The sequence below is a fragment of the Megascapheus bottae genome, chromosome 4, assembly GCF_031878675.1.
Source record: "Megascapheus bottae isolate mThoBot1 chromosome 4, mThoBot2.hap1, whole genome shotgun sequence".
Taxonomy (NCBI): Eukaryota; Metazoa; Chordata; class Mammalia; order Rodentia; family Geomyidae; genus Megascapheus; species Megascapheus bottae.
The window spans coordinates 38,813,284-38,837,429 of record NC_143512.1 but is presented as its reverse complement, the minus strand read 5'-3'; the positions used below and the strand labels follow the sequence as shown (position 1 = coordinate 38,837,429).

At 39.2% G+C, this 24,146-nt stretch overlaps 1 protein-coding gene and 1 pseudogene across 1 annotated transcript in view; one reads left to right on the top strand and one right to left on the bottom strand.

Moving 5' to 3' along the window:
* Positions 1 to 15,050: 15,050 nt before the first annotated feature.
* The window catches only part of Zfyve16 (zinc finger FYVE-type containing 16), a 43,166-nt gene continuing 34,070 nt past the window's right edge, over positions 15,051 to 24,146 (top strand). Inside the window, exons 1-2 of the mRNA XM_090331701.1 lie at positions 15,051 to 15,131; positions 23,368 to 23,476. Of these exons, the coding sequence (XP_090187827.1) occupies positions 23,407 to 23,476 (70 nt within the window). The 5' untranslated portion in view covers positions 15,051 to 15,131; positions 23,368 to 23,406. The remainder of the gene's footprint in view (positions 15,132 to 23,367; positions 23,477 to 24,146) is intronic.
* LOC150064288 (ras-related protein Rap-1A pseudogene) lies at positions 22,174 to 22,725 on the bottom strand (annotated as a pseudogene).

Here is a 24,146-nt window from a genome sequence, read left to right as displayed (position 1 = left end):
AGTATTTAATTTAAAAAGTCATAAAACATTCCAAATGATATCCATCAAGATACATTATATTCATAATCTGATTTGTTGAATGGTAACTCCTTTGCACAACTACTTAAAGATAATTTAAAAAATCAGAATGCTGTGTTTTACATGATATTATTCACTTAAACTACCTTCCCAGCTCCCCCCTTCTTTGGAAGTGTTAGCAATCAAATTCAGGACCTCACACAAGAACAGGCAAGTGCTTGACCACTAAACCACATTCTCCACTCCCATTTCCCCAGTTTTCTTTTCCTTTTTTTTTTTTTTCCTGTGGGTCATGGGGCTTGAACTAGGCCTGTGTATTGTCTCTGAGCTCTTCAGCTCAAGGCTACTGCCCTACCCTTGAGCCAAGCCCCACTTCCCATTTGTTAGAGGTTAATTGGAGATAAGAGTCTCAGGTCCTTTAGTGAAGGGCTGGCTTTGAACCTTGAGGCTCAGATGTCAGCCTCCTGAGTAGCTAGGATTACAGGCATGAGCCACCATGCCCGGCCCAGCTTCCCCAGTTTTTGACCCTAAAGTTGCAATTGATTCAATCCAAAGTTCCTTACAATATTAAAATGTACAAAAATGCTTATTATGATGACATATCAGGAATTGGCTATTTCAACAAAATATAGTTTATATCAGAATTTAAAGATATTTATATACACTCCCTTGGGGAAAAAAAAAACTTCCAGACATCATGACAACTAAAGAAGTTGTTTCTTTATTTGAGTATTACTAATTTTCAAGACTAATTTATGAATCAAACTTTCTGAAAGAATGTTTTACAAAAGATATATTAGTATGAAGTATTTATTTTATATGAAGTATTTATTGACCAGCATTCCAAAATTGTGATCATAATTTAGAAAAATAATAACTACTTGAGCCATACTCCTAAGACCATTAATTTAAATGGTAAGGAAGGAAGGCCTTAGATTGGCTAAGGGGAAAAATATCTGTAAGTATACTTATTTAAAAATGACAGGGGCCAAGAGTTTGGCCTAATGGTAGAGTACTTGCCTAGCATGAACAAAGACCCAGGTTCCATTCCTCGGTACCATATACACAGGCTCAAGTGGTAGAACCCTAGCCTTGAGAAAGTCCAAGGACAGTGCTCAGGCCCTGAGCTCAAGCCCAGGACTGGCAAAAAAAAAATGACAGTAACCAAGTGGTAAGTTGAAATAATTTCTCTTTATTTTCTAACTTTGCTATGCAAAATTTAAAAATTTGTTTTTATCTTGATTTAAGTTCCACCTAAAAAAACTGCATGATAGGATTTCTTCAAGAGTTTTATTTGGCAGATGTATATAAAAAATTATTACTTTATAAATCTTCTGCTGTGATTATTATAGTGCCTGGAATTTATGTAGAATATTGGCAATCAGGCATTTGTGAATCATCTCCATAATTTCAACAGTATTAAGTTACAAAAATTTAATTCTGTGCCAGATTTATAGATAGTGAGGTAACCATCTTGTCTAAGTTATGATAAAATGTGTTATATACATAGCATGATAATTATCTTAGTTACATATTGCCAGCAGTTATGCTACAGTAATTTATATGAAGATGTGTATGGGCAATTAACTAATATAAGCCAAGTTTTTTTTGGTTTTGGTTTTAGGTTTTTTGTGGCTCATGGGGGTTGAACGCTGGAGCTGGGTACTGTCCCTAAGCTCTTCAGCTCAAGGCTACCACCCTACCCCTGAGCCACAGTCCCATTTCCTGTTTTTCAGTGATTAATTGGAGATAAGAATCTCATGGACTTTTGTGCCCAGGCTGGCTTTGAACTGAGATCTTCAGATCTCAGCCTCCTGAGTAGCTAGGATTATAGGCGTGAGTCACCGCACCCACCAAGTCAAGTGCTTTTTAAAGTTTAAATTTTTTTCATTATTTATTAGTATTTATTAATTTCACAAAGATGTTTTGCCACAGTGTTTCATACATGCATGTATAGTACTTTGATTACTGCATTCTATTGGTAATTTGTTCTTTATTTCCTTCCTCTTCTATTTTTTTTATAGTTTTGCTAATCCACATCCGTAATGAATGTTAATATTATTGAACACCACTCCTCTCTTCTCTCTTCCTTTCTAGTGACCCCTTAATAGTCCCATAATCACATTCATGTTATGCATACATATATAGTCTAGATCCCACCTATGAGAGAAAACATGCAATATTTGTCTTTCTGAAGCTGGTTTATTTCCCTTAAAATGTTTTCCTACAGATGACATAATTTCATTGTCTGTTTATGGGAGAATAATACCCCATTGTATCCTACAGTTTTTTTCATTTATTAGGCAGTGAAGGGCAGCTATACTGATTCTATAGAGGTTGGTATGGTAGATATTGCTACACCAAACATAGAGGTACAGGTGACTTTATATCCTGATTCATATTCCTTTGGCTATATGCTCCAGTGGTATCAGGTTGTATAGTAGTTCTATATTTAGTTAATTAGTTTGTTTATTTGTTGTTTTTTTTTAAACCTTCATACTGATCTGTGCACTGGTGGCTCAAATCTGTAATCTTAGCCTCTTAGAAAACTGAGATGTGGGTTGGGAGTTTGGCCTAGTGTAAGACTGCTTGCCTAGCGTGCACGAAGACCGGGATTCAATTCTTTGGTACCACATACATAGAAAAAGCTGAAACTGGTGCTGAGGCTCAAGTGGTAGCGCTCTAGCCTTGAGAAAGCCCAAGGACAGTGCTCAGGCCCTGAGCTCAAACCCCGGAACTGGCCAAAAAAACCCCAAAAAACAACTGAGATGTGAGGATCATGTTTCAAAGCCACCCAGGGCAGGAAAGTACAGGAGACTCATATCTCTCCAAAATTAATCACAGAAAAAGCCGGAAGTGATGCTGTGGCTCAAGTGGTAGAGCGCTAACCTTGAGCAAAGGAGCTCAAGGACAGTGCCCAAGCCTAGAACTGGCAAAAAAAAAAAAAAAAAAAAAGGAAGAAGCCAGGCGTGGTGGCTCATGCCTGTAATCCTAGCTACTCAGGAGGCTGAGATCTGAAGCTCATGGCTCAAAATCAGCCCGAGCAATAAAGACCCTGAGACACTTACCTCCAATTAATCACTAAAAAAGGGAAGTGGGGCTGTGGTTCAAGGGATAGGTCTGTAGCCTTGAGCTGAAGAGCTCAGGGAGAGTACCCAGGCCCAGAGTTCAAGCCCCATGACCCATTTAAAAAAAAAAAAGAAGAGGGGAGGGAAATGGGGACCAAGACATGAGAAAGGGTATCAATGTATGTGAAGTAATGCACCTTCCATCTGGTGAATGTAATGTAACCCTTCTATTAATTACAATAAAAAATGTATGAAAAAAAGGAAAGGAAGGAAGGAAGGAAAAGAGGGAGGAAGGGACAGAGAGAGAAAGAAAGAGGGAAAGAAAAAGAAAAAGCGGGGCCGGGAGTTTGGCCTAGTGGTTAAAGTGCTTGCCTAGCATGCATGAAGACCTGGGTTCGATTCCTCGGTACCACATACATAGAAAAAAGCCAGAAGTGGTGCTGAGGCTCAAGTGGTAGAGCCCTAGCCTTGAGAAAGTCCAAGGACAGTGTTCAGGCCCTGAGCTGAAAAAGAAAAAGAAAAGAAGGAAAAGAACCTTCATGCTGGTTTCTATTTGGTTGCATTAATTTACACTCTCATCAACAGTATATAAAGATTTGGCATCAGTATTTGCTGTTGATTTTCTTCATGATAGCCATTCTGTCTGGGGCGGGATAGAGTGTCAGTATTGTATTGATTTGTGTTTTCTTGTTGGTCAAGGATGTTGAATATGTTTTTTCACATATTTACTGGTTGTACTTCTTTTAAGGTTACTTGCCTATATATTAATTGAGTTGTTCTTCGGGAGTTATTTTTTAGCTTCTGATGTATTTTGATTTTTTTTTTGTGCCCATCCTGGGGCGTGAATTCAGAACCTAAGCACTGTCCTTGGGCTTTCTCACTACCACTTGAGCCACAGCACCACTTCCGGCTTTCTCTAAGTATGTGGTACCCAGGAATTGAACCTGGGTCTTCGTGCATGCTAGGCAAGCACTCCACCACTAGGCCAAACTCCCAGCCTTCAGTTTTTGTTTTTGTTTTATTATGGCTTTACAAGCAGTTTGGAGTAAGGTGTCACATTACCTCCAACACTGCTGTTTTTGCTCAGAAATACTTTGACTATTCAGTGTCATTTGTGCTTTTATATCAATTTTTTTTTTCTGCCAGTCCTGGGCTTGAGCTCAGGGCTTGAGCACTGTCCTTGGACTTTCTCAAGGCTAGAGCTCTACCACTTGAGCCTCAGCACCACTTCCAGCTTTTTTCTATGTATGTGGTACCGAGGAATTGAGCCCGGGTCTTCGTGCATGCAAGGCAAGCACTCTACCACTAGGCCAAACTCCCGGCCCTTTTATATCAATTTTAAAATTGATGTTCTCGCTTTGTGAGGAAGGACATTGGAATTTTAATGGACATTGAATGAAGTCTAGATTGCTTTTGGCACCATAGACATATTTGCAATGTTAATCCTGCCAGTCCATGAACACGAGTGGGATTTCCATCTTCTAATGTCTTTTTCAATTTCTATTTTCTTTGTGTTGGGTCTTGAACTCAAGGACTCTCATTCTCGCTTATCTTTGCCACTCTAGGCTAGCACTCTACATTTTCACTTATGCCTTTTGTTGGGTAATTGGAGAGACTGGACTAGCTTTGAAAAATAATTGTCAGATCTGAGCTTCCTGAGCAGTTAGGGTTACTGGTGTGAGCCACTGGTGCCTAGCATTAATTCCTTTTTTTCAGTATCTTATAGTTTTAGTTATAGAGGTCTTTCACTTCCTTAAATTTATTCCTAGGTATGTTTTGGATGCTATTGTGAATAGAATTGTTTTCATGATTTATTTCCCAGCCTATTCATTGATAGAGGAGAGAAAAGGTACTAGTTTTGATGTAGTGATTTTATATCCTACTATTTTGTTGAAATTGTTTATGAGATCTAAAAGTTCAGGTGGAGTTTTTGAGGTCATAGCATCTGAAAACCGAGCTAAGTTGATTTCATCCTTATGTGTTTGGATCCTTTTATTTTAACTCATTTACTTTGTGCTTATACTAAACAGATATTTGTCATTAAAAACTAAAAAGCTTTTCAAATAAAAATGCTACATATAAGTGCTTTATTGAATTACTGAGTATCAGCCCAAGTACATGTTATAAATGCAGAAAATTCTGTTTATGTTTTTAAAAATTCAATTGCATGACAAATCAAAGGATTAAAGTAGATATCTTAAAAGCATAGACTAAACTATATAATAAAAGCATATCTACCATCATTATAAATAAAGAGGAAGATTATTTCCTAATTAGTGGCAGGACAATTGGTAAACTCTCCAAAAATTATAAAAGGTTCAAATGCTTACATCATATCATTGCCATATTTCAAAAAGAAGAGAAAGATGGTGCCATTCTTATTTCTAAGCGATGGCTCTGGCATCTGTGTGTAAAAGCTAAAACTCAGTTGAGAGCCAAGAGCAGAAAAACAGGAATGGCCTGGATATGGAGAATAGCAGACAGAGAAAGGAGTGGACAGGATTTAGCAATAAATTGGAAGTGAGGAATGAGGCTAGGAGAGTAAGTCAGGAGAGTTCCAAAAGTTGAGTTTAAATATGAGAAAACACAGAGGAGTCCAACAAGGAAAGAAAGAAAAATCAAGAATTTAGTCTTGTAGATGTTGTAAATGACGTGTCTTTAGGATGAGCAAGTGCACTTTCATACTCCTAATGGTTTTAGTTCCGAGTTTTAACTTTCATTTGCAGAACTTCAGATATATATTTAAGGGTATCATTTTTTGACTCTTCATATCCCAATAGATCACTGAAACATCTTTTAAATTTTTTTCAAAATAGTTTATTGTAAAGGTGATATTCAGAGAGATTACAGTTACATTAGTCAGGTAATGAGTGCATTTCTTTTTAAACAGTGTTATCCTCTCCCTCATTCTCTCAAAGTTTTTCCCCTGCCTACTTCCCTCACTCCCAAGTTGTATAGCTCATTTCTAACATAGTGTCAGAGAGAATCACTGCTGAATTGGTTTATCCTTTGTCCCCTTGTTTCTGTGCTTCCCCTTTCCTTCCCCTAGTGAGATAAGCTTACATACTAAAATGTCTTAAACTGGGGTTAAAGCTTTTATTTTTTTTTTCATTTTTAGGAAGGGAGAATCCTTATTGAATTCCTATGACCTAGTCAGCAACAATAAAAATAACAGTCAATAGTTGTTGCATATCTGCTAAATACTATTCTTACATGGTTTACACAAGAGAATGACATATGCAAACAGATCATAACTAAAGCTCTGGGAAATTAAAGGTCCTAGCTTTGATCAAAGCATTTATTTACATGATAAATCCTGGAAATTACATTTTCCCTCACTAGCTTGGGTTTTGCCAGCTTTAGTATCCGCTGAGACATTGTTGTCAGGAAAACTAAACAATCAGGCTTGATGTTCTGTTTCATTTTATTATTTTGCCAAAAACTTCATCTAGGGGACTTTGCTACTTGGTTAAATGTTTACTTGGGGTATAGTAATCCATTTGTCTCAGCTAAATGTTTCCATCAACATGTCAATTCAATAAATTGAAGTAGCCTCTTGCTAGCTTTTGCAATTTGATTTCAGTTCCTTTTCCTTTCCACTAAAATCACCCCCATTGAAGGCTGTCATGATTCTCATTTTCGTCAGAGCATGTGACTACCACCTCTGGGGTGCCAGAGGGTCCCTTCTTCTCTAGAAGTCCTACCAGCCCACCCTTACTGAGTCACTGTATGTCTTCATCCTTTCCTACTTCTACATTGCGTAGTTTGTAAATACTAGAAATTTGTTTCTCATGGCTCTGAAGAATGGAAAAATCCATGATCAAAGTGCCAATAGCCTTAGTGTATGATAAGAATTTCTCTCTGCTTCTAAGATGGTATCTTCCACAATGCTGTGTTCTCTGAAGGATGAATGCTATGTCCTCACATGGTAAAAAGGATAATAGGAAAGAAAGAAATGAATTCATTCCCTCAAGTCTTTTTATATAGGCCCTAATCCCATCCACAAAAGCCTTTATGGTATAGTTAATTACCTTCTAAAGACCCCACTGCTAATAATGCCATCGTAATGAGGATTAGGTCCTAACATCAATTTGGGAGGTGGTGGAATACAAACTTTCATACCAAAATACTGCACTTGCTCAATTTTCTTTTATTCTTCAAGCACATTCTGAGTAGGCTCTCTTCCTTTCCAGTCCCCCACCCCCATACTTCTACTTTTTAAATTTAAACTATGACTGCTACCCAAATAATCTTGAGTCATTTCTTAGCTAAAGATCCTTGATTTTGCACTTTAGCATTTAGGCAGAGACAGCAACTTTGGTTGCTGAGGGCGGCAGTTAAAATAATTTTGCATTGTAGCTCAAGTTTGTATTTTCCTGGCTCTCTCTCTCTCTCAAATTCTGAGATTACAAGGGCTCTGTCATACCTGTGTGTGAAGATTTTTTCCCCTTGATTTGTTGAATCGGACCCAGACCCAGAATGATAAATGTGTGTTTTCTCTCATATACAGAATCTAAGTTAAGAACAAGAAGAAGATGAAGACAGGGGGCTATTTGGGAAAAGGAAGGGAACCATCAGGAGAAAGAAAGAAACAAAATGAAAATAAGGGGCTGAATACAACCAAATTATGTTATTATATAGGTATTGAAATGTTACAATGAAATAATTCCGTTCTACAATTAATTTACTCTCATAAAAAGGTATAAAAAAATCACTGTTTTGGCCTCTTACCTGTACTCTGAGTTTTATTCTCCTATCCTACTTGATCACTGTCAATATATTCAGTTCATTTCACTGAATTGACTACAAGTATCAATCAACTTTCATATTATACATGCCTTATCTCTTTTTGCACTTTCTTCTAGATCCTGGATTGTTTCTTCCTGTATAAGCAAGTATCTCAAAAGACCAGTTTTTATCTGATTCTCCTCCTCACCTTCACTTTTCTGCTAGATCTAAACCCTCCCCAGCCTTATATCCAATGCATTCACTGCAACTGATCTTTATTAAATCCACAAGTCTAGCTTATTGATTTCTTGATTCCCTTTTGACAATGTAAACCTTTGTAAACTTCTCCTTGACTTTCAGTTTGTATTATCCTCTGTGTAATTACTGTTGAAATTCCTTTCTGTTCACTGTGTAAATGCAGTGCAATTCCTAGTGTTATAGCTTTGGCTCTTTCTGCTCTTCTCCTGTTCTCTCCTCTCTTGTCCTTTCCTTTTCTCCCTTTTCTCCCTCTCTCTTCTCCTTTCCTATCTTCTCTTCCCTCCTGTCGCCTGTCTCCTCTCTCATTTGCTTTCCTCTATTGTAAACTTCTGTTATCATACCAAGCATCTCCTTGCCCTAATATTTGTATACGGTATAGTAGAGGGATCAGGAAAAACAATGAATGTGTAGGAGTTTAAAAAATTAGGTATTTAAAATAAAGAAGTTAAAAAAAAAAAGACATAGTTGGGGCCGGGAGTTTGGCCTAGTGGTAGAGTGCTTGCCTAGCTTGCACGAAGACCAGGATGTGATTCCTCAGTAGCACATATGTAGAAAAAACTGGAAGTGGTGGGTGCTGTGGCTCAAGTGGTAGAGCTGTAACCTTGAGAAAGCCCAAGGACAGTGTTCAGGCCCTGAGTTCAAAGCCCAGGACTGGCAAAAATAAAAAAGATACAGGGGAAAAAGTGAAGGGGATGGAACTGGAGGTGTGGCTCAAGTGGCAAAGTGCCTCTGTGAGCAAAATAACACTTGTATGAGAGAGGGAGACTCTGAGTTCAAGCCCCAGTACTGGCAACAACAAAGTAATAATAATTAAACTTAAATAACAACAAGAAGTGAGGAAAAGGAGATGGATGTGGCCTGGAGGTTAACAAAATAATAATGAACACAAATAAGTTCAGCTATTAAGTGGAAGGATGCTATATTCCTGGATTACAAAGTGACAGAAATAGTAACAATGATAGAACAAAGAAGTAAAATGAACAACCAATAGAAAAGTTTGTAAAAGAGAAAAAGAAAAGTTAGTATTTCTTGGTGGTGGCAAAACAGATTGTATGCTTGCCTAGTCTCTAGCAAAGTGCATACTCTGTCCATCTTCAGTACTCACATTTCTTTCTTTTTTTTTTTTTGGTGGATCATGGGGGTTGAACTCTGTCTGTGCTCTTCAGCACAATGCTACTGCCCTACCCTTTAGCCAAGCCTCACTTCCCATTTTCTAGAGGTTAATTGGAGATAACCTCTTAGGTCCTTTTGTGCCTGGGCTGGCTTTGAACCTTGATCCCTCAGATCTCAGCCTCCTGAGTAGGTAGGATTATAGGCGTGAGCCACCGCACCTGGCTCAGCACCCAGATTTCTGAATGTACTTCTATTGTGTTACATATACCCTCTGGACTAATTCATGGAGGTTGTCCTTGGACAGCAGGCTGGGTATGGTATTCCAGGGTCAGTTGAAAGTTCTAGATTGGGGCAGAAGCTGAGACTTTATTTCTGGTTTGGTGAGACACTGGAATGTGGTATGTGTCTGCAATTTCCTTCTTCCAAGACTCAGCCCTTGAGTAAGACTTCCTGGCTTACTTAGAACCTGTAAGAATCATGGTTCTGACACTTAATAATGTGACCTGTGACCACAGACAAGTCAGTTATCCTCTGTGTGTCTGTTTTTTTTTTTAATCTATTAAGTGTGAGTAATAAATAAACCTAATTTCATTAGCTCAGTTGTGGCAAATGAACTAATAAATGTAACACTTCTAGCATGGTTTGGCCCATGTAAAGTTCACATACATATGTTGTTTTGAGTATTATTATGAGTCCAGTACTGTTCATTGATTATTGCTTTTTCTCTCATTACAATTATATTCTTAGTTCTCTTCATTCACCTTAAATAATCTTATTTCCATTCAGGTTTGTTGCAAACCAGATAAGACTGAGTGACTTTCTGAGGTAAGTGGAGGAACAGAAGAAAACTTCATTCATTTATTTAATAAATTTGTTAGCATGTGTATAATCTGCCTGGTCTATTGTTGATCAAACAGTAGTGAACCAAACTGATCTCTGTAAAAAAAATCCTGCTGTTACCGAGCTTATTTCTATTAGAGAAGATACCAAACAAGACAGGTAAAACATATAGGATGCTAGATAGTGAGCCAGCTATCTCTCAGTATCCACAGGGATACAAAGACTGATAGATTCTCTTTTCCCCTGCATAAAGTAATGTATAGAATTTGCGCATACCTTCCCATGTACCTTCAATCATTTGTAGATTACTAGAATACCTAGCACAATATAAATATAATTGTGGGTACTGAGAGATATTCTCAAGGCCAGAGCTTTTCCACTTGAGCCACAGCACCACTTCTGGCTTTTTTTTTCCTTTATATGTGTTACCAAGGAATCGAACCTGGGTCTTCATGCATACTAGGCAAGTACTCTACCGCTAGGCCAAACTCGCAGCCCCAAGGTGGTAAGTTTTTAGGGAAGTTTAACTGAAGAAGTAACTTTTGAATTGAAGTACAGAAAACTGGAATGTGCATTCCAAGTAGCTGGAGCAACACTGACCTATGTGCAGAGCATGGAAGCCACCGCAGCTTGAGGCAAAGGAGTAAGACAGATAGTGGCTACAAATTGAGGTCAGAAAAGATGAAGGCTAAGAAACAGACCTGATAGCACCTATTAAATCATACTTTGAGGGCCAGGACTGAGGATTTGATAGTCAATTTTATGTATAAGAAATGTCATAGGCCTGTGCTGTGTGTGTGTTTGGTGGATGGATAGTTGGTTAGGATAAAGGTAGCACAGTAGATGTCTCTCAATTTCCTGTCGAGCAAATGGGTATAGTTCACTATATAGTAACTACTGGAGGAAAAGCTGTCTGGGTGAGAAATACAATGACTTCAGGGGTTTTTTGTTTGTTCTTTGAATTTTTGACATGGTCTATCTTTGTCTCATTCATACAGAACACATTATTATTAGGTTATAGTACAATAAAATGTTGATTTTGTAAATGAAAGTGAATTTGATGTGTCAGTACTTTACCTGAGACTATATAAATATATTTGACAATTAGCTAGTATTTTTTTTTTTTTTGCCAGTCCTGGGCTTGAGCTCAGGGACTGAGCACTGTCCTTGGACTTTTTCAAGGCTAAAGCTCTACCACTTAAGGCTCGGTGCCACATCCGGCTTTTTTCTATGCATGTGGTGCCGAGGAATTGAACCCGGGTCTTCGTGCATGCTAGGCAAGCACTCTAACACTAGGCCAAACTCCCAGCTCCGTATTTTTAATTTGCATGATGCCACAGATAATGTGCTAAGTCCATATGAAGCTCTTGTGTGAGACAGGGCCAAAAGGAGTCAATAATCAGTTAGACATGTAGATGTAACCCCTCTGCGTATCACTTCTATAATAACAATGAAGTCATTTTCTCAAGGGCTCTTTTGGCTGGGTGCTGGTGGCACATGCCTGTACTCCTAGCAACTCAGGAGGCTGAGATGTAAGGATTGCAGTCAAAATCCAGCCCAGGCAGGAAAAGTCCATGAGACTTATCAGAAAACTGGAGGTGGGACTGTGGCTCAGGTGATAGAGTGCTAGCTTTGAGCAAAAGAGGTCAGGGACAGTCCCCAAGCCCAGACTTGAAGTCCTATGACCACCACCACCACCACCACCACCAAAAAGAGGGGTTATTTTGAGTATGTGTGTGCTGGTACTAGAGCCTGAATTCAGTGCCTGGTTCTTCTCCCTTGGCTTTTTCACTCAAACCTAGTGCTCTACCACTTGAGTTACACTCCATTTCCAGATGTATTTATTCCAGTTTGTGGTTAATTGGATATTAGAGTCTCTCAGACATTTCCTGTCTGGGCTGACTTTGAACCACTATCCTCACATCTAAGCTTCCTGAGCAGCTAAGATTACAAATGTGAGCCACCAATGCCCAGCATCAATTTATTTTTAAATGTTTTTATAATTTTAATTATAGAGGTCTTTTACTACCTTAAATTTATTCATTGGTATGTTTCTGAGGCTATTGTGAATAGAGCTGTTTTCCTGATTTCTTTCTGAGCTTATTGTTAGTATATAAACTACTAGCTTTTGTATAATAATTTTGTACCCTGCTATTTTGCTGAAATTGTTTATGAGATCTAAAAGTACAGTTGGAGTTTTTAAGGATTGCTTACAGGATCATATCATCTGCAAACATAACTTGAATTTTATTTTACTTTTTAAAGGATTATTTTTAAAAATAAACCCTTTAGTTATAAGCAGACTTGAGAACAAAGCTGACAAACACAATTTTTTCATATATTTTTATTGTAATTAATAGAAGGGTTACATCATATTTGCCAGATAGAAGGTACATTAATTCACGTACATTGATACCCTTTCACATGTCTTGGTCCATATTTCCCTCCCTCCACCCCCACCCCTCATCTTGTTTTCTCCCCTTCCCTATCCAATTTCAAATAACCAAATACAAATATATCCGATATATCAGATAACAAAGTGTGATACTGTAACAATATGAGATAATCAAGGGATAGCAAAAGAGATGAGAGATAACATAGTACATTAAGGACAACAATCACTCATTATATGGCTTTTGTTTCTATATCCTAGAGGTCCTTTCATTTAGCATCATACTATATGGCCTTATGTGTCTAGCTTTTGCTCTATTGCAAATCTCTGCTAGTAGAGCCCAAGGTTTCTACTGATTATGACAAATGAGGGAAACCATTGAGCCTATCTCCTTTGAGTCTGGCTTACTTCACTTAATATGATTTTTTCTAAGTCTTTCCATTTCCTAACAAATGGGGCGATGTTGTTCTTTCTGACAGCAGCATAGAATTCCATTGTGTACAAAAACCACATCTTGTTGATCCACTCATCAACTGAGGGACATCTGGGTTGGTTCCATATCTTTGCTACGGTGAATAGTGTTGCAATGAACATCGTTGTGCTAGTGGATGTAGTCTGACCTTGTTTCTGGACAATTGGGTAAATGCCTAGTAGTGGAATTGCTGGGTCGTAGGGGAGCTCTATGCCCACAATGGATAAAGGCCTCATATCTAAAATATATCAACAGCTCAAAAAATTGAATCACCCCAAAACTAATCTCCAAAGAAACAACCAAAAGATGGGCCAAAGACTTAAAGAGAGTCTTCTCTGAAGAAGAAACAAAAATGGCCTATAGACACATGAAGAAATGCTCAACATCTCTGGTCATAAAAGAAATGCAAATCAAAACAACTCTAAGATTCCACCTCACTCCAGTTAGAATGGCCAGGATCAAGAAAACTAATAACAACAGATGCTGGAGGGGATGTGGCCAGGAGGGATCAGTACTACACTGCTGGTGGGAGTGCAAACTCATTCAACCACTATGGAAAGCACTATGGCAGTTCCTCAAAAGACAAACACAATTTTTAAAAACAACTGTGACCCAAGTTTTGCCCAGAATTTTTTCAGTTCACTTCAGGTACTTATTTCTTTTTCAGTCAACAAAGGCAATCACAGAAAATCTGATCAACTAGGAACCTATCCAAAATCTTGTAGTTTTATCTTCTTCAATCTACTTCTCAAATAATTATGATAGTAAATAAAAAAATGGCATGTGGATTGTGAAACTCTTCAGAGTTAAAACTATGAATTATTCATCTTTGCAATTCTCCTAATTCCTTGCATGAAGTAGCAAGAAGACTCATAAGTGACACAAAGTGTAATTTCATTTACTTTTCATTTCTACTTTTACATCTATTCTCTTTGTTCTCACACTGAACTATACAAACACTCCTGCCTCTAATACAAATTCATACATTTGAGCTCCTGCTAGTGGACTGTAGTCCCCTGAGGGCAGTGGTCCCCATTTCGTCTTGAAGTGTCTAACACATAGTTGAGAAACTATGCACTGTACTTTGTAGGATTACTCTTGGGATGAAAGGAGATAATGTAAGCAATGCACCTAATGATGCCTAAGTTGTTTCGGGCAAAATTTTTGCTGTTGAATTGAATCACAGTGCCATTCATGTGTAGGAAAACCAAGATTAGAGACTGACTTAAAAAAAAAAATCACTTTAGTTGTAAAGTGTAGATTTAAGATGTGAGCCCTGAAGCTATACTTCAGCAAAACTGCTGCCATCTTTTTTTGAAAACCCAGAACTTGTTAGCCAATGATTCTCCTAACACACCCTCTGAAATGATACCCTGACTCCTCAAAGATGTCACGTTTTGTTTTAAGTTAAAAGAAAAACGACAAAGCTCAGCAAGAAACATGGACATCAGGTGAGTGACGTTCTATCCTTGCATCAGGGTAGTTAGCCTTCATTTTGAGAGTCACCATGGCTAGAAAAGCAGAAGTAAAGTGAGGACTGGAAAGAAGGGGTGGCTGGCAGGCACTGGCCAGTGTGGAAATTGGGAGCCTTTTTGTTGCTACAGGTGGGTGAGAGAGAGAGGGAAAGAGACAGGGATATTAGAACAGAGAGGTAGGGGAAGAGTGAAGAAAGCTGGAGTGTGTGTGTTATGTTGAGAACCTGTGAGGAGGCCAGCAAGTAGAGAATGTGGGGTCGTACTGGGGAGTGTGCGCGGGTCGGGGTGTGAAGTTGGAAGTGTGTATGTGTTGGGGGCTGCTAGGTGCATCTGCACGGCTGGAGGCCCCGCGTCCGCAGTGCGCAGGCCTGGTCAGCGGCGGCCAGGCGGTTTTGTCCAGGGCAGACTGGAGGCAGCGCAGGCTCCTCCGGACGCGGCGGCGGCGGTAGGCGTCTAGGTCAGCGAAGGGCGAAGGAAGCCGGAGGGTGGCGCGAGTTGACTCCACATCCCGGGTGCAGGGTGACCAGTGGAAATCTGGAGGCCGCGACTCGCGGCGACGCAGCTAGCCCACAACGCAGTCTGACACTTCCGGTAGGACGCGACCGCTGGGGCTCGGACCCAGGCGCAGCGCGCAGGCGCCGGGGGCCGCGGCCGCTGTGGGCGGGGGGCGTAGGACGGGAAGCCGACTCTGCGCCTGCGCGCTGCCCAGGTCCGGAGGGGGACGGACCGGGCGCTGGCGTCGCGCACTCCCGGGACGCCCAGCCTGGGTAGGTCTTCGCTAACTCGGTCCTCCCGGCGGCGTCGCGCGTCGAGTCCCCTGCGAGACGCGCCAGGGCGTGGGGAGGTAAGAGCTCCCGGAGGACGCCGCCGCCTCCGCGGCCTCCCCTCGGCGCCGTGCCCTCGCGGAGGGGGCGGGGTGCCGATAGACACCCCGGGCTGCGCGGCGGGGCCGGCCCTCCCCGTTCCGGGAGTGGCTTCGGGCTCGCCGACCGCGGAGACCCGGCGGTGGACGCGCCCGCCGGGAGGAGAGCGGTGGGGCCCCACCCCCGCGGTGGGAGCGGAGCGGCCGGGGCCGCGGCGGGCTGAGGAGCGGCGCCCTGGGGAGGGAGGGGCCGCCGCGGCGGGCGGAGCCTCGGGTTCCGGAGGGGTGCGGGCCGGGGGGCGCCTCGGGGAGGCCCGGCTGCCCCCGCCGGCGCGGCGCCCTCCGCACCCCGCCGAGCCTCGGCTCCCCGCCCCTCCCGCGGTCTTCCACTCTCTGACATCTTGGAGGAGCTGTCTTTACTTTTATCCGCAGCTAACTTAATCTTGTACACTACCGAGGCTGCCAGTTACTGCGTTCCAGATAGATGGTGTTCCATCGACGAGTTTAAAAAACAAAACTGAACTAGCCCGTGTTCCCAACCACCTTCTTTGAAAAACCATTTGTTGATCTCGATTAGGTCCCTTCGTTTATTCGTCTGAAAGTTGCCTCTTCAAGTTGGGAGTTTTCAGTGGTTTGATACGGTAGAACGCTATGGAATTTTTTTGTTTCCATATAGTTTCTGTTTTCCTCTCCTGGCTGTCAAGCTGCACACTTGACAGTAAATGTGAAAAAACAATTTAAGACCTAAGGAAAATATAATCACGTCGTCAGCCGTTTAATATTTTTTTTGAGGTCTCCCTGCGATTAAAGTGGTGAGATAATAGTATATAGTTGCAGAGCTGGTTTTTCTCATGTTTAATGTTTTATAAACATAGTTGTGATTGTACAAATAATACAAGAGCAAAGGTATCTTTTGAGGTCATAACAGATAAATTCCCATTTAGTTTTACTCCAGTCATATTGTAACATAATGGGATAACATTATGGTTCACTTTAAACAATATCACTGGGGATAATCACATCTAAAACCATTCTTGAGTACCAAAGTCTTTTTTTTTTTTTTTTTTTTTGCCAGTCTTGGGCTTTGTACTTTCCTTAAGGCTATCGCTCTTACTACCGCCACTTTGGCTTTTTCTGTGCATGGAATCAAACCCAGGTCTTCAAGCATGCTAGGCAAACCCTCTATCACTAGGCCATGTTCCCGTCCCCTGATTTTTGTTTCTTAATACAGTATAATTACCATTTTGAAAATTAAAACTCAAAACATTTTTTCATTTGTTTAAAAATGACAGCTGATTAGATTTTTAATGAAGAATAATTATTTCTAGAGTAGAATTTTCTAAGGTATTTTACCTGTAGGAAAATCTATTTAATTTCTGGTGCTATAAAATACACCTGAATTCTTTTGCTTTTTATTATTTTGGCTTAGATCAGTCTAATGTACTGTACATAAGAAGAAAACCCATCTTATCTACCCAGAAAGGGAATGTCTGGTAGATTCTCCAAGGCTCTTAGGACTTTCAGGGATACTTAGTACACAATTTGAGAAAGCTGATTTAATCATTGTGTCATTAATAAGCTGGTTAGGGTACCTCCAATTTGACACTATTGCAAACTTGGCATACTGAAAGTTCTTTCTCATGCATTCTTATGCACAGATGCTAATGTTTCCCCTTTTTCTGGGGGGGGATAGAGATAAATACTGCTTTTGATAACTGTAATTTTTCTGCTTCCTAACATTGGTATAGATCACTGCAATTAATGACTGGTGAAACAGCTTTGCATATTTCAGTAGTTTGGGATTCTTAAGTTTTTGAGGAGAGAATTTTCAGGTCAAATATGTTAAAAGTATTGTCACATTGGTTTTTTTTGTTTGTTTTGTTTTTGAGAAGTTGTATCAGCTTTCTGTTAGCTGTATCAGAGGGTTTTTGTTTTATTTTTGTTTTTTTTTTGCCAGTCCTGGCCTTAAACTCACGGCCTGAGAACTGTCATTGGGCTTTCTCAAGGTTAGAGCTCTACCACTTGAGCATCAGCACCAGTTCCGGCTTTTTTTCTTCTTCTATGTATGTGGTACCAAGGAATCGAACCCGGTCTTCATGCATGCTTGGCAAGCACTCTACCACTAGGCCAAACTCCTGGCCCCCAGAGTTGTGTTTTAAATCAAAGTTCACCAATATTTTTACTTTCAGGTCAAATATGAGGCATTTTTATTTTTATTTTTTTGCCAGTCCTGGGGCTTGAGCTTAGGCCACTATCCTTGGACTTTCTCAAGTCTACAGCAAACATAAGGCATAATTGATACATATTGTCACTTCTTTTTTTGAGTTGTTGTATCAACTGTCAGCAGTATCAGTTTTTTTAAATCATGTCACCAAGACTTTTATTATTTAGATAATGTAAGTTTTAATTTAGTAGACTATAAGTGTTTCTTTTCTTTTTTTCTAACTATTGCTTTGGTGATGTATTGATAATTTTTCTCATGACCTTGTTGTCTGGTGGCATTCAGAGTTTAGTTACCGAGTGTTTTTCTAACAATTATATTTTGTAGTAAGAATGCATACTATAACTTTTTTTTTTCCAGTCCTGGGCCTTGAACTCAGGGCCTGAGCACTGTCCTCAGGCTTTTTCAAGGCTAGAGCTCTACCACTTGAGCCACAGCACCATTTCTAGCTTTTTCTATGTGTATGTGGTACAGAGGAATGGAACCCTGGTCTTCCGTGTATGCTAGGCAAGCACTCTACCAGTAGGCCAAACTCCCGGCCCCATACTATAACTTTTTTTTTTTTTGCCAGTCCTGGGCTTGAGCTCAGGGCCTGAACACTGTCCTTGGACTTTCTCAAGGCTAGAGCTCTACCACTTGAGCCTCAGCACCACTTCCGGCTTTTTTGTATGTATGTGGTACCAAGGAATCGAACCCGGGTCTTTGTGCATGCCTGGCAAGCACTTTAACCACTAGGCAAAACTCCCAGCCCCCATTTCCAGTATTTTTAAGTAGTATGTTTAGTTAAGACTGTTATCTTTCCTCCCTTTCCTGTTTGACTCTGGTTTCAGATAGCATTCCAAATGATAGTGGGTAGGATTTAGGTCCATTATACCCTTTAAATATTGCCTCTCCCCTAAATATTTTCAAAATGGTTATTGTTGTTTAGTGTTTACATAATTTAAACTGTATAAATACTATGTACAGTTTTCCTAAAGTTAGTAATTTTGTCTTTTGTATATCTGCCTTTTGTGAATCTTTGTAAATGTGTGTTTTGTATCTCTTAATACATCTTTTGTATTCTATATTAGATACATTAACCCCTCAGATGACAATCACATCTTAGTAAATATAAATGTGTCACATAATCAGGTTTTACACTGTCTTCCCATTATGATCTGTCATCTGCTTTCATCTTGATGAGTTGCTCTGTAAGTCTCTGTGCATCTGTTTTCTTGGACGATATATCATTTTATATTGTTCTGGGAATTTTATTTGCCTCTCTCTTGTGTTGGATAGTCTTTTTTCCTGGATTTCTTCCTCTTCTCAATGTCTATTTCTTGGTAGTAGAATACAACTTTCAGTCATTTCCTAAGAAAGACTAAATAGGCAGAATTTGGGGGATTTGAAGTTCTAAAGGTTTTTTGTTGTTGTTGTTTTTTAAAAAAATTTATTCCTCATAGTTGATATCAGTACAAATCTAGGTTATCAGTCATTTAATTTTAGAAGAGGCTTAGCTCCATTTTATTGCTGTTTTTGAGACATCTGATGCTAGATATGATAGCCCATCCTTTGATTGTGATGTATTCTCTCAAAAGTTTTATGTTTATTTACCAATGTGTATTAAGCACATTTTATATCCCAGGCACTGGTAAAGACATTGTGAATATATGAGTGAACAAAGATACAAGACCCTTGCTTTTAGGGAACTTAAATTATGGGAAGTGCTGTTCTACATAGGAAGCAACACATTTAATAAATAACTTGTAGGAAATGTTAAAAGAATGTAAGTGCTTTAGAAAAGAGAAAAAGAAGAACATAAAACTGGGCACTAGTAGCTCACGCCTATAATCTTAGCTATTCAGAAGGCTAAGATTGATGAGCACAGTTTAAAGCCAGCCAGGGCAGGAAAGTCCATGAAACAGTTAACTACCAGAAAACCAGAAGTGGAGCTGTGGCTCAAAATAGGAGAGAGCTAGCCTTGAGAGGAAAAGCTCAGAGATAGCACCTAGGCTCTGAGTTCAAGCCCCATGACTGACAAAAAGAAAAAAAAAAGAAAAGACGAACAGGATTAAATGGGAAAGTTAGAAGTGTTAGGACTGGGAAAGGAAGGGGATGCAAATTACTGTATTACGTTGAGTATTCTTCCCTTAAAATGTGTTGTTCTGAAGTCTGTCAATGATGTGGCTTAGTGCAAGGGTTTTTCATTCATGTGATGTGTTTCCCCATTTTATAAGTTTCTCAGCTATAACTGAGAAACTTACTTTCTGGAGTTCTGTTATTTGAGTATTGGATTATATTATACTTGATTCTCAAATGCTCTAATATTCTATCTCCTATTTTTATCTCTTCAACTTTTAAAGGTAGTTTAAAATTTTTTAGTGCAGCGGATCAATTGTATTGTATGACAGCTTGACTGCATTTTAAAAATAAACTTAATTTTAGAATAGGTTTAAACTCACAGAATTCTGTAAAGATAAGTTTTCAATTACTTCACACCTTGTTTATTTTCATATATTAATATATTTGTCCTGATTAATGAACCAATATTAATACTAATAACATTTATTCACATTTCCTTATGTGTTCCCTAGTGTGTTTTTTTCTATTCTAAGATCCCATTCAGAATGGTAAAGTGTAGTGACTAGGCAACATGTTTCCTCCAGTACCCCTTGGTTATAACCATTTCTTTAGCTATTCTTTGTTTTTGATGTATTTGACATTTGAGGATTACTCTTTAGGTATTTTGTAAAATGTTAGCTGAGATTTGTGTCATGATTAAATTGAGATAGTAGACTAGAGAGATATCAAAAAGAATACTAAAGATATGGTTATATCAGTGCTATATGTTATACATATGACTAAGTGCTTTTTGTTGTTAACTTCAATTACCTGGCTGATAAGACTTTTCTACTATAGTTTTTTGTTGTTGTTGTTCTTTTCTCCTGAGTAGGTAGGATTCCAGAAATGAGCCACCAGTGCCTGGCTCTTTTCTCTTACTTTATTAATTTTCAGAATAATAGGTAATTGCCCTAACAACTCTCAAGTAAGTAGTTTGTTTTTGTTTTTTTACTGCAATATTGTTATGGCCTCTTGCTTTTAAAATCGATATGAGTGATTTTTTGGTACTCTGTGGTCTTCATTTAATGTTCACTTGTTGCATTCAAGCCAGTGAGCGCCCTACTCTTGGCTTCTTGACATTATTCAGTTAGTTTTGGGTAGATTCCCACAAAGGATCTCAGACATAGTTTTTAAAGTTTCTTTCCAAATCTGTCTCAAGCCACAGGTTCATCTAATTTATTCATCTTTTAGTAAAATCAACTTTTAAGTTTCCATGTAGTATATTTATTTGTATGTAGTATACTTGAAGATTTTCTTTTTCTTTTTTTTTATTGTTAGGGTAATATATAGAGAGCTTACAGTTACATTCGTCAGGTAGTAGGTACATTACTTCTCCCATATTGATACTCTTTCTCATGTTTTTGTCCCTATTTTCCTTCCCCCACCCAACTTGGAGATTTTCATTGTGAATTTTTTGACTTGTAAATTATTTAGTAGATATAGTTTTAAAAATTTATAACTTATGTAAATAAATATGAGTTGGGTTTTTTGAAAACGTACTAAAATTTAATCATCCATAAAAGCTGTAATTTAATCTGACACAAAACACAAGAAGCAATATTAGAGTTTGTTTAGTATATTATATATTTTAGCTTTGAAAGCTAGAAATCAGTTATCCAGTTTTTTTCCTATAAAAGACCCATTTTTCCAAAGCATTATACACAATTTTAATTAGAGTATAACAGATATTTTATAAGTTTTAAATATAAAATGAAGTCAACGACTTGAAAAAGTTATTTGCTGAAATGAGTTTGAGGGGAAATTTTGTAATCTATAATATTACAGATACAAAGTATAGTGGTTCAACTATTTATTTACTTACTTATTTATTTATTTAGCCAGTCCTGGGCTTGAGCTCAGGGACTGAGCTCTGTCCTTGGGATTTCTCAAGGCTAGAGCTCTACCACTTGAGCCTCAGCACCACTTTCGGCTTTTTCCTATGTATGTGGTACTGAGGAATCGAACCTGGGTCTTTGTGCATGCTAGGCAGGCACTCTACCACTAGGCCAAACTCCCGGCCCCGTGGTTCAACTTTTTAGTTGACAGGGAGGATTATGATGAAAAGGTCAATATGAGGGGCCAGGAGTTTGGCCTAGTAGTAGAGTGCTTGCCTACCAGGCACGAAGACCCTAGTTTAATAACCTCAGTACCCCACATACATAGCAAAAAGCCAGAAGTGGTGCTGAGGCTCAAGTGGTAAAGTGCTAGCCTTGAGAAAGTCCAAGGACAGTGCTCAAGCGCTGAGCTCAAGCCCAGGACTGGCAAAAAAAAAAAAAAAAAGGTCAGTATGAAATCATTTGATTATAGTAGAAATATCTAACATTTGAAATGCATCCATGCTCTTTTGTATAATTGTATTAGAGTCCAGTATACTTATTTTCATATCTGTTATAACTGCTATTGCAGAGGAGAAATACTATTGTCTTATTTTCCAAGAGATTTATATACAGAGTGATTTTTTTTTCTCTCCAGGGAACTTGTGCAAACCAATATAAGATCTAAATTCTTCACATAATATATAAAACAGGAGAAGCTTCTTCGGATGTAGTTTTTTGAAGTCTGGAATGCTGGCGCTTTCCCATTAGGCAACAGTTCATCTGGGCTCAAAGCTGCTGCTGCTTCAGATCTAAATAAGCAGACATGATTTCTTTTTAGGCTTCTTCTTTTCCAGTGGTTTCCTATTTATCTGTCTGACCAGATCATAAAATATCTCATTAACATTGGTCTTTGACTTTGCAGAAGATTCTAAAAAAGCAGTTACACCACTGTCTTGCTAAATTCTGGCCCTGTTGTTTGCCAACTACTCACTCATCTTCCAGATCACATTTATTGCCAGCCAAAATCATTGGGACATTTTCTCTGTCTTTTTAACTCACAAAATCTGTTACCTCAAGTCCTGAAAGTCATTAAATGTGGACTGAGCTGTAATAGAATATACTGGTGCAAACCCTTGGCCATTCTTCATATATAAATCTCTCATTGCTGTAAATTGCTCTTTTCCTGCTCTATCCGGGATTTCTAGCATGCATTGTTGGCAATCTACTTCAACTTGCTTTCTATAGGAATCTTCTATCGTCAGGTCCTATTTTTCAAAAAAAATTCCCTGAACAAACTGAACTGTCACAGCAGACTTCCCCATGCCTCCTGAGCTGGGGACTACTAACTTGTACTCACTCATGGTGTGGTTTTTAAATTTTTGACACTCCACCCAGTCTGGCGCCTCCTCCTCCTCCTCCTCCTCCTCTACCACCACCACCACCACCACCACCACCACCATCATCATCTCTACCTCCACCACTACCACCACCTTCTCCTCCGCCTCCTCTTCCTCCTCCTCCTCCTTCTCCACTAATACTTCTACTTCCTCCTTCCTCCTCACTGCCGTGGCTCCGCTCAGGATCAGGGTCTGTGCGGCCACAGTCTTGGGAGCGGTCTAGAAGAGTTGGGTTTTATGTTTTTTTGTTTTTGTTTTTGCCAGTCCTGGGCCTGAACTCAGATACTGGGCACTGTCCTTGAGCTTTCTAAAGGCTATCACTCTATCACTTGAGCTACAACACCACTTTTGGTTCTTTGTGGTATGTGGTAGTAAGGAATTGAACCCAGGGCTTCATGCATGGTAGACGAGCACTCTACCACTAGGCCACACTCCCAGCCATCATGTTATTTTTATGTATAGTTTTTCAGCCTAAATTACAAGTTCTTCAAGAAAGTACTGTTAAGCTTTACTTTTATTTCTATTTTCAGGGAATATTTTATGGTATGTGACATAATATTTCATATTTGAAGATTAAATATTATATCTTCTGGGGTTTTTTTTTAGACGTACAAGGATTAAATTTTGAGTAAGTCTACAAGCAGGATGGACCATTATTTTAAAGCAGCTGTCTGTGACTTGGACAAACTCCTTGATGATTTTGAACAGAACCCAGGTTTGTTGGTTTTCTGTTTTACCACTAACAAAATTTTCAAATGTCTGTAATTTAGTTATTGCAGAAATAGAGTAAGTACTCTTAGTTTAGTTTGGTCACATTGTCATCTTCTCTAAAAAGTTCACCTGTTTGACTATAACATACTAGTTTATTCTTAGAATGGAACCAATAGCCAGAAACAGAAGTAAAGAAACTTTCTTTCTTTCTTTCTTTCTTTCTTTCTTTCTTTCTTTCTTTCTTTCTCTCTCTCTCTCTCTCTCTCTCTCTCTCTCTCTCTCTCTCCCTCTCTCCCTCTCTCTCTCTCTCTCTCTTCTCTTTCTCTCTTTCTCTCTCTCTCTCTTTCTCTCTCTCTCTTTCTCTCTCTTTCTCTGTCTTTCTCTCTCTCTTTCTCTTTCTTTCTCTCTTTCTCTCTCTTTCTTTCTTTCTTTCTTTCTTTCTTTCTTTCTTTCTTTCTTCTTCCTTTCTTTCTTTCTTTCTTTTGTGGGTCATGAGGCTTGAACTCGGCGACCTGAGCACTGTCCCCAAGCTCTTCAGCTCAAGGCTGCCACCCTGCCCTTGGACCCGGCACTGTCCCTGAACTCTTCAGCTCCAGGCTACCACCCTACCCTTGAGCCAAGCCCCTCTTAATTGGAGATAAGAGTCTCTGGTCCTTTTGGGCCTGGGCTGGCCC